This window comes from Bufo gargarizans, unplaced genomic scaffold, assembly GCF_014858855.1.
Source record: "Bufo gargarizans isolate SCDJY-AF-19 unplaced genomic scaffold, ASM1485885v1 original_scaffold_1790_pilon, whole genome shotgun sequence".
Lineage (NCBI taxonomy): Eukaryota > Metazoa > Chordata > Amphibia > Anura > Bufonidae > Bufo > Bufo gargarizans.
The window spans coordinates 73,075-83,963 of NW_025334517.1; the positions used below are offsets into that span (position 1 = coordinate 73,075).

Here is a 10,889-nt window from a genome sequence, read left to right on the forward strand (position 1 = left end):
GAGACAGACATGTGACTTTTCTATATCAGTGACCGTTGACCGAGTCGTCAACCAACCCCGGTTTCACCTTTTAGTTCCGCCCCCAGCAGTCAGCGAGCAGCGCGGGCCCCGTCACAGTCAGCCGGTGAGAAGGGGACCGGAGCCGGGTGTGGAGAATGGATGCACTATAGTGTACGGGAGGGCGTATACACCGGGCTATAGTGCGCGGGAGGGCGTATACACCGGGCTGTAGTGTACGGGAGGGCGTATACACCGGACTATAGTGTGCGGGAGGGCGTATACACCGGGCTATAGTGTACGGGAGGGCGTATACACCGGGCTATAGTGCACGGGAGGGCGTATACACCGGGCTATAGTGCGCGGGAGGGCGTATACACCGGGCTATAGTGCGCGGGAGGGCGTATACACCGGGCTATAGTGCGCGGGAGGGCGTATACACCGGACTATAGTGCGCGGGAGGGCGTATACACCGGACTATAGTGCACGGGAGGGCGTATCCACCGGGCTATAGTGCACGGGAGGGCGTATACACCGGGCTATAGTGTACGGGAGGGCGTATACACCGGGCTATAGTGTACGGGAGGGCGTATACACCGGACTATAGTGTACGGGAGGGCGTATACACCGGGCTATAGTGTACGGGAGGGCGTATACACCGGGCTATAGTGCACGGGAGGGCGTATACACCGGGCTATAGTGCACGGGAGGGCGTATACACCGGGCTATAGTGCACGGGAGGGCGTATACACCGGGCTATAGTGTGCGGCAGGGCGTATACACCGGGCTATAGTGTACGGGAGGGCGTATACACCGGGCTATAGTGCACGGGAGGGCGTATACACCGGACTATAGTGTACGGGAGGGCGTATACACCGGGCTATAGTGCACGGGAGGGCGTATACACCGGGCTATAGTGTGCGGCAGGGCGTATACACCGGGCTATAGTGTACGGGAGGGCGTATACACCGGGCTATAGTGTACGGGAGGGCGTATACACCGGGCTATAGTGTACGGGAGGGCGTATACACCGGGCTATAGTGCACGGGAGGGCGTATACACCGGACTATAGTGCACGGGAGGGCGTATACACCGGGCTATAGTGCGCGGGAGGGCGTATACACCGGGCTATAGTGCGCGGGAGGGCGTATACACCGGGCTATAGTGCGCGGGAGGGCGTATACACCGGGCTATAGTGCGCGGAGGGGCGTATACACCGGGCTATAGTGCGCGGGAGGGCGTATACACCGGGCTATAGTGCGCGGGAGGGCGTATACACCGGGCTATAGTGCGCGGGAGGGCGTATACACCGGGCTATAGTGCGCGGGAGGGCGTATACACCGGGCTATAGTGCGCGGGAGGGCGTATACACCGGGCTATAGTGCGCGGGAGGGCGTATACACCGGGCTATAGTGCGCGGGAGGGCGTATACACCGGGCTATAGTGCGCGGGAGGGCGTATACACCGGGCTATAGTGCGCGGGAGGGCGTATACACCGGGCTATAGTGCGCGGGAGGGCGTATACACCGGGCTATAGTGCGCGGGAGGGCGTATACACCGGGCTATAGTGCGCGGGAGGGCGTATACACCGGGCTATAGTGCGCGGGAGGGCGTATACACCGGGCTATAGTGCGCGGGAGGGCGTATACACCGGGCTATAGTGCGCGGGAGGGCGTATACACCGGGCTATAGTGCGCGGGAGGGCGTATACACCGGGCTATAGTGCGCGGGAGGGCGTATACACCGGGCTATAGTGCGCGGGAGGGCGTATACACCGGACTATAGTGCGCGGGAGGGCGTATACACCGGACTATAGTGCACGGGAGGGCGTATACGTGATGCTGTGAGGTCCAGAGTCTGTGCCCCTATCTTATCAGCCAGACACCGCCTCATTAACCCCTTCCTGACACTGGAGCTCACATCCAGCAGATGCACAGAATGTACACAGTGACTGCACCAGCAGAATAGTGAGTGCAGCTCTGGAGTATAATACAGGAGGTAACTCAGGATCAGTACAGGATAAGTAATGTATGTACACAGTGACTGCACCAGCAGAATAGTGAGTGCAGCTCTGGAGTATAATACAGGATGTAACTCAGGATCAGTACAGGATAAGTAATGTATGTACACAGTGACTGCACCAGCAGAATAGTGAGTGCAGCTCTGGAGTATAATACAGGATGTAACTCAGGATCAGTACAGGATAAGTAATGTATGTACACAGTGACTGCACCAGCAGAATAGTGAGCGCAGCTCTGGAGTATAATACAGGATGTAACTCAGGATCAGCACAGGATAAGTAATGTATGTACACATTGACTGCACCAGCAGAATAGTGAGTGCAGCTCTGGAGTATAATACAGGATGTAACTCAGGATCAGTACAGGATAAGTAATGTATGTACACATTGACTGCACCAGCAGAATAGTGAGTGCAGCTCTGGAGTATAATACAGGATGTAACTCAGGGTCAGTACAGGATAAGTAATGTATGTACACAGTGACTGCACCAGCAGAATAGTGAGTGCAGCTCTGGAGTATAATACAGGATGTAACTCTGGATCAGTACAGGATAAGTAATGTATGTACACATTGACTGCACCAGCAGAATAGTGAGTGCAGCTCTGGAGTATAATACAGGATGTAACTCAGGATCAGTACAGGATAAGTAATGTATGTACACATTGACTGCACCAGCAGAATAGTGAGTGCAGCTCTGGAGTATAATACAGGATGTAACTCAGGACCAGTACAGGATAAGTAATGTATGTACACATTGACTGCACCAGCAGAATAGTGAGTGCAGCTCTGGAGTATAGTGTAGGGATCTGTATGACTTCTTGCCGGTCTCGTCCTTACAGATATGGTGAGTTCAGCTCCTGGGAGCAGCAGGTCTCCTGATAATGGCAGCCAGAGGAAGAGGCGAGGCCCCGGATCATTTGCCACGGCTTACCTGGTCATTTACAATGTTGTTATGACGGCGGGGTGAGTGGGTGCAGGGGTTTGTGGGGTCGTTGGTCGGCGGCTCCTCTCGCTGCAGGTGTCCACGTAGTTGATATAAGGGGGTCTGCAGTGTGGGGTCCTGGGCAGGCTGTCTCTGGAGCAGGGTGGATTTGATTTAAATCATAGTTTTTTTACATAAAGATTCATATTTAGACAATTTTTCTGTTGTACTTAGGAAGGAGAAAAATAATCATTACCTTAATAATAACGATTTAAATAGGATTTATTCAACTGAAACCATAACATTGCCGCGGGCTATTCGCTTACACATCCGTGTTTGTTAACTAATTTGGGTTACAGAAAAAAAATATATATTTTAAGTGACTTCCACCAGTTCTCTGCTGTGACTTTCTTTAAAATATCTTCAGAAACATATTTTTCTTGAATGGTTCCCCCTTGGCTTTGAAGTTCAGTGTAGTTGGCATTACAGATGGATGATTGCCGCCCCGGTCACAGCGAACGCCTCGGGTGACCCGGATACTGGATATTGACAATATTTGCCAAAAAATGAGCCGGAGCCGGTGCTTGTCCCATTCGTTTTTTTAATGCTTGCACTTTGATTCTGTCCATGTGCAGTTCTGTTTGTAAGGGTTCACTCCGTTCCTTCCAAATCTCATCAGCAATAAAACAGCCGAATGGATTGATGGCATTTAACAAAAAATTAACATCTACAGCCTTATTCTACATAATTAAAAAAGTAGTCTTTATTTCATAATGAAATAACCTTTGGATGGTAATATATTTTCCTCAAAAAGCATTTTATATTAAAAAATCTGATTTAAATCCAAAAAATCTGATTTAAATCCAAAAAAATCAGTGTTTTTTTTTTTTTTTTTTTAAATCATAGTTTGTTATCCACCCTGCTCTGAAGTGCTGTCTGATACCTTCATGTGATCTCTGATGATCTGTGGGGGGCCCCTCTGTTGATCTGTGGGGGGCCCCTCTGTTGATCTGTGGGGGGCCCCTCTGTTGATCTGTGGGGGGCCCCTCTGTTGATCTGTGGGGGGCCCCCTCTGTTGATCTGTGGGGGGCCCCTCTGTTGATCTGTGGGGGGCCCCTCTGTTGATCTGTGGGGGGCCCCTCTGTTGATCTGTGGGGGGCCCCTCTGTTGATCTGTGGGGGGCCCCTCTGTTGATCTGTGGGGGGCCCCCTCTGATGATCTGTGGGGGGCCCCCTCTGATGATCTGTGGGGGGCCCCCTCTGATGATCTGTGGGGGGCCCCCTCTGATGATCTGTGGGGGGCCCCCTCTGATGATCTGTGGGGGCCCCCTCTGATGATCTGTGGGGGGCCCCCTCTGATGATCTGTGGGGGGCCCCCTCTGATGATCTGTGGGGGGCCCCCTCTGATGATCTGTGGGGGGCCCCCTCTGATGATCTGTGGGGGGGCCCCCTCTGATGATCTGTGGGGGCCCCCTCTGATGATCTGTGGGGGGCCCCCTCTGATGATCTGTGGGGGGCCCCCTCTGATGATCTGTGGGGGGCCCCCTCTGATGATCTGTGGGGGGCCCCCTCTGATGATCTGTGGGGGGCCCCCTCTGATGATCTGTGGGGGGCCCCCTCTGATGATCTGTGGGGGGCCCCCTCTGATGATCTGTGGGGGCCCCCTCTGATGATCTGTGGGGGCCCCTCTGTTGATCTGTGGGGGCCCCTCTGATGATCTGTGGGGGCCCCCTCTGATGATCTGTGGGGGCCCCCTCTGATGATCTGTGGGGGCCCCCTCTGATGATCTGTGGGGGCCCCTCGGCGTTGGGTTGGTTATTGCGGGTGATTCTGTCGGAGGCTCCGCCTTATTGTCGCTGCTTCTTGCAGGTGGCTGGTCATTGCGGTTGGGTTAGTGCGCACGTATCTCGCCAAGGGGACGTACCACAATCTCTACTACTCCATCGAGCGGCCCCTGAAGTTCTTCCAGACGGGAGCACTGCTGGAGGTGAGGGCCCTTCCTCTTCTCACTGTGGCTGTGGTCTGGGGGCCGGGTACTGACCTTGTCTTTGTGTTTGCAGATTGTACATTGCGCAGCGGGTAAGTCACTGGCAGACATCCGCAGCTGCAGTTTCGTGTCAGTGTGTGTGTGACCCCAGGCAGTAAGTTACAGATAATCAGACGCCTGTTACTATATCTTATTATGGAATAACATGGGCATGGTCTGCTGATTCTGTGCGTGAGAGGCGCGCCGCCCGCCAGATCCGTGCACGAGAAGCTGACCCCAGGTAGTATGGAGCCCGGCAGTGGTCCGGTCTCCCGGTCCTCTCCACCTTCTATGAGCGATGTCAGCTGGTGAGCGCCATGCGGTTATCCTGTGTATGGCACTGAGCGCCCCCAGTCCCCCCGATATTAGACAGGGGCGGCTGCGCTGTACAGATAGCGAGCCACGCGTGTACGTGACAGACACCGCCGACACCAGTGTTTCTTCACCCCAGGAATTGTGCCGTCCTCTGTGGTCCTCACGGCCTTTCAGGTTTCGTCCCGCGTTTTCTTGGCTTGGGCCGTCACGCACAGTGTGAGAGAGGTGAGTGTGCACATGGGGGGTTACCTGGACGGCTTGACATACCATGTCCTGGAATATAAAGGGTTAATTTCCCGTTGACGCTTCAGGTTCAGAATGAGGACTCCGTCCTGCTGTTTGTCGTCGCCTGGACCATCACTGAAATCATCCGCTACTCGTTTTATACCTTCAGTCTTCTAAACCATCTGCCGTACATCATCAAGTGGGCGAGGTGAGTGCGCGGGCGGCGGTGCCTACACCCCCTGCCATGGAGGCGCCAGGTGACGTCTCTCCCTCTTTCAGGTACTCGCTCTTCATTGTCCTGTACCCGATGGGAGTAGTAGGAGAGTTACTGACTATCTACGCTGCGCTGCCGTATGTCCAGCAGACCGGCCTGTACTCCATTAGGCTGCCCAACAAGTACAACTTCTCATTCGACTACTACACCTTCCTCATCCTCGTCATGGTGTCCTACATCCCCCGTGAGTATCTGATCTCCTCAGCTGTGACCGCGAGGCCCTCGCTGAGCGCTAACGATGCTTTACACGCGCCGACCGCGCAGGTGATTATTAGGAAGGGACTGTCCTTTCCAATAACTGCCTGCTCGTCAGTGGAGGAAGGAGCTGCGGTTCCGAGCAGCGATCCGCTCCCCTGTGTGGTGACGAGCGGCGGTGGCGTGTATTACTGTGCTCCTGCCGCAGCGCGTCCTGCAGATCCCTGTTCACACAGCGCAATCCGCCCTTCTGAACCAATGCTTCTATGTGCTGCATGAATGATGCATTCTCATTTACACGGCCTGTTATCCGGAGCTGCGCTCGTAGTAACGTTCATTCCTGATAATTGTGCAGTCTACATCTACTTAAGGCCTCGTGCACACGACCGTTGTTCTGGTCCGCATCCGAGCCACAGGTTTTTGCGACTCGGATGCGGACCCATTCACTTCAATGGGGCCGCAAAAGATGCAGACAGCCCTCGGTGCGATCTCCGCATCCGTTTCTCCGTTCTGTGGTCCGCAGAAAAATATAACCTGTCCTATTCTTGTCTGTTTTGCAGACAAGAATAGGCAGTTATATCAATGGCTGTCCGTGCTCTTCCGCAAAACGGTCGTGTGCATGAGGCCTAAGAGACATGTTGTGACTGCTGGGGGCCCCGCTGACCGCTAACAGATGAGCTGTGACTGCTGGGGGCCCCGCTGACCGCTAACAGATGAGCTGTGACTGCTGGGGGCCCCGCTGACCGCTAACAGATGAGCTGTGACTGCTGGGGGCCCCGCTGACCGCTAACAGATGAGCTGTGACTGCTGGGGGCCCCGCTGACCGCTAACAGATGAGCTGTGACTGCTGGGGGCCCCGCTGACCGCTAACAGATGAGCTGTGACTGCTGGGGGCCCCGCTGACCGCTAACAGATGAGCTGTGACTGCTGGGGGCCCCGCTGACCGCTAACAGATGAGCTGTGACTGCTGGGGGCCCCGCTGACCGCTAACAGATGAGCTGTGACTGCTGGGGGCCCCACTGACCGCTAACAGATGAGCTGTGACTGCTGGGGCCCCACTGACCGCTAACAGATGAGCTGTGACTGCTGGGGCCCCGCTCTGTCATGTGGTGTCCTCCTGAGACTGCTATAGGTCCGTATATGTTAGACCGTGTGCCCTCTGCCCCGTCTCACCGTCTCTCCGTTTTTCTCCGCAGTTTTCCCGCAGTTATACTTCCACATGCTTCACCAGCGCAGGAAAGTTCTTCACGTCGAGCCCAAGAAGTTGGATTAACCCCTCGTCCACCATCTTTTCAGTTATTTTTTTTTGTAATTTTTTATAATTTTTTTTTTTCCCCCATTCCCAAAACTTTAGAAACCCGACTGCTGCAGCGTTTTGATCGCCCCCTTTCCTTTGAGAATAACGGATGAGGTAAATGCCGGTGGGCATGGCGTGTTTCCATACTAACCCCGCCCACTCCCCAGCATGCACCAGGAGAGCCGCCTTTTCTATTACTAAAGCTTGAGTCGGGTGCTGGACTCTGGAGCCGCGGGCCCCTGTGCTGCTGCATGCACTGCGGACTTACTGCTAGGTGTGGCCAGATGTTGGGATGATGGGGGCGGTAGTGCGGGGGGGGGGGGGCGAACCTTCTAAACCTGTGCTGGAATCTGCCTCAGGTCATCCGACGGACCAGGGCTGAGGCCCGCACACCCTATGTGCCCTGGATTACCGCGGGGCCCCTGTTCTACCCATGGGATAAGCAGAATATCCCCGCTCAGTACTGCCATACCCGAGGATGGTGCCCTGTGGCCCCCCAGCACCAGGGGGCGCTGTGCCGCCTCGTTGTAATATTCTAATCCTACAGGAAGCTCCCCAGCTAACGGTACAAGCCCGATACATTAACCCGTTCCTGACCCTGGTGGTATGCTTCCCCTGCATGTGGAGCGGGTCGGGCCCTGTTTACACTCGCCGTCCCGTGCTGCTGTTTGTACTGACGGCGACTTCAGTAAAGGTTTTCTGACGTTTTCATCTCCTTTGTGGTTTCTTTTGTCACGACACGTCAGATCAATCCGCTAAAAACATGGCTGCCTACAGCGCCCCTGCAGTCTGAGGTTGTGTCTGGTATTACACCCTCCACAGACAGGAAGGGGGCGGGGTTCACAGTTCTGCCCCTTTAATGGAGCTGCTCTTTGTATGGAATTCCCCTTTAAGGATTTGTTTTTACAATCTATGGTGGCGGCTGCAGGTTCAGTGAGTGATCTGATTGGCTGCTCTGATTTCCCCCTGCATGACCTCTGCCCTGGGGTCACTGCAGGGTCACCGCCTGGTCCGGTGATCCCTCTGCCCTGGGGTCACCGCCTGGTCCGGTGATCCCTCTGCCCTGGGGTCACCGCCTGGTCCGGTGATCCCTCTGCCCTGGGGTCACCGCCTGGTCCGGTGATCCCTCTGCCCTGGGGTCACCGCCTGGTCCGGTGATCCCTCTGCCCTGGGGTCACCGCCTGGTCCGGTGATCCCTCTGCCCTGGGGTCACCGCCTGGCCCGGTGATCCCTCTGCCCTGGGGTCACCGCCTGGCCCGGTGATCCCTCTGCCCTGGGGTCACCGCCTGGCCCGGTGATCCCTCTGCCCTGGGGTCACCGCCTGGCCCGGTGATCCCTCTGCCCTGGGGTCACCGCCTGGCCCGGTGATCCCTCTGCCCTGGGGTCACCGCCTGGCCCGGTGATCCCTCTGCCCTGGGGTCACCGCCTGGCCCGGTGATCCCTCTGCCCTGGGGTCACCGCCTGGTCCGGTGCTGTCGCGGGGGGCAGTCAGGGCCCAGGACAGAGGCACCAGCAGCAGAAACGTGTGAATAGCCCTGTATGGAGCCTGTGCGTCGGGCGATTATAGAGCAGTGTAAAAGCGATGAGCGTCAGCGCGACAGTCGGTAGATTTCTCGTTGGTTCGATTGTTTGGGCACAGAAATCATTGTTGGACGTTGTGTAACCAGGAACCGCTCGCCGCGCGCAGGATTACAGAGGGTCACACGGCGGCTGCGTTAGAGCCGGTCCCGCTATCGCGTTGTGTAAATGCTGCGCCGTCTGCTGTACAGATGAAATCGCCATTCTGTGCGCCATAATTGGCGCGTCTAAAGTGTCGGTGCTGCCGGTGAGCGGACTTGGATTGACAGTGAATTGCGTCTTGGATTCCGTTATCACGGAACATAACGCAATTCAACAACAGAATGCCTCTACAGACGTTCCGTCATCGTACGCCGGATCCGTCTGCGTTCTGTTATGCCGGAGTCCTCCCCTCCCCAGTCATTGCTCGTCTGAATGAGAAGTGCTGGAGTGTATCACTGCTTGCAGTCAGGGAATAAGAACTCAGGGTGACACACAGCAGCATGATGCTGTCCTGTCAGTTTGCCTCAGATACCTTGTAACAAACCCTCAGCTGTGAGCAGTCTTTGGTCAGGATTGGTGTTATAAGGCCGGGCTCCAGCCTGCAGCTCTGGCTGTGACTGGAGGACATTACTAAGGCTACTTTCACACCAGTGTTTTTGCTGGATCCGGCAGCGTTCTGTTACTGATAATACAACCGTCTGCGTCCGTTATGATCGGATCCGATTGTATGATCTGTAACATACCCAAGACGGATCCGTCGCGTGCTCCGCTGCAAGTCACTGGGGGACGGGTGTCCGTCGCGTGCTCCGCTGCAAGTCACTGGGGGACGGGTGTCCGTCGCGTGCTCCGCTGCAAGTCACTGGGGGACGGGTGTCCGTCGCGTGCTCCGCTGCAAGTCACTGGGGGACGGGTGTCCGTCGCGTGCTCCGCTGCAAGTCACTGGGGGACGGGTGTCCGTCGCGTGCTCCGCTGCAAGTCACTGGGGGACGGGTGTCCGTCGCGTGCTCCGCTGCAAGTCACTGGGGGACGGGTCCGTCGTGTGCTCCGCCGAAAGTCACTGGGGGATGGATCCGTTTTCTATTGTGGCAGATTGTAGCAGAGAAAACGGACCCGTCCCCATTGACTTGCATTGCGGTTCATGACGGATCCGTTTTGCTCTGCATCCCAGGACAGGAAGTCTGAGAACGGAGCGCTCCGCTCTGTTCAGTTACATTTTGTCCCCTTTGACATTGAATGGGGACAAAACTAAAGCGTTTTTTCCGATATTGAGCCCCTATGACGGATCTCAATACCGGAAAATATTAACACTAGTGTGAAGGTAGCTAGAGGGTGGAGGTGCTGTAACTTCTTGTGGACAGGTAGAGTGCCCCTTTTAACCCCTTAAGGACCTATGATGTAGCTGTACGTCATGGGGCTGACCCCTAAACATGGCGCCCGCTCTCGAATGCAGCGGGTCCCTTAGGGTACTTTCACACTAGCGGCAGGACGGATCCGACAGGCTGTTCACCCTGTCAGATCCATCCTGCCGCTCCGTCCCCATTGACTATAATGGAGGCGGAGCTCCGGCGCAGTTTGTGGTGAGAGGCCGTCGGACATGCAGTACTTTTAGTCCGGCGGCCTTTTCCTGGGCACTGCCGTGCCGCGCCGGAGCTCCGCCCCATTATAGTCAATGAGGACGGATCTGACAGGGTGAACAGCCTGTCGGATCCGTCCTGCCGCTAGTGTGAAAGCAGCCTTAGCCGCGGGGTTTCTGCTATTTAAAATGAGAGACCCGCGGCACATGTATGTGATCAGCCATAATGATCGCATACATCTTACCTTTCAGATGCCGTGGTTAAATGTGACCACGGCATCTGCGCAGACCAGAACTGGAAGTTGCGCGCTTGTGGTCCAGTAATGGCGTTCCCCGGCTGAGATCGGGGAACCTGTTACCTTGCGCTACTTGCAGGCCACTAGGGGGCAGCCTTGTATTGGTATAGTGCAGATGACGTCGTCAATGGTGGCTGAATACTATGGGCAGGCCAATGATTGCCAGCGATTTGTCACGCAAGGTGACTT

The 10,889-nt window shown here is 55.8% G+C and overlaps 1 protein-coding gene across 1 annotated transcript; it reads left to right on the forward strand.

Annotated features, from left to right (window-relative positions):
• The first annotated feature begins 11 nt into the window (after positions 1–11).
• On the forward strand, positions 12–7,982 carry HACD2 (3-hydroxyacyl-CoA dehydratase 2). Its single transcript, XM_044274499.1, has 8 exons — positions 12–124; positions 2,858–2,981; positions 4,809–4,926; positions 5,000–5,018; positions 5,417–5,505; positions 5,592–5,713; positions 5,785–5,963; positions 7,171–7,982. Exons 2-8 carry the CDS (start codon positions 2,860–2,862, stop codon positions 7,245–7,247), a joined length of 726 nt encoding a protein of 241 aa, XP_044130434.1. The 5' UTR covers positions 12–124; positions 2,858–2,859; the 3' UTR covers positions 7,248–7,982.
• Positions 7,983–10,889: the final 2,907 nt, after the last annotated feature.

Excerpts from the sequence above, each read along its gene's own strand:
- HACD2 (XM_044274499.1), top strand. The coding sequence starts at position 2,860 with ATGGTGAGTTCAGCTCCTGGGAGCAGCAGGTCTCCTGATAATGGCAGC. Across the intron at positions 5,506-5,591 it reads TCACGCACAGTGTGAGAGAG|GTTCAGAATGAGGACTCCGT; the intron begins GTGAGTGTGCAC and ends TTGACGCTTCAG. Across the intron at positions 5,964-7,170 it reads CATGGTGTCCTACATCCCCC|TTTTCCCGCAGTTATACTTC; the intron begins GTGAGTATCTGA and ends TTTTCTCCGCAG.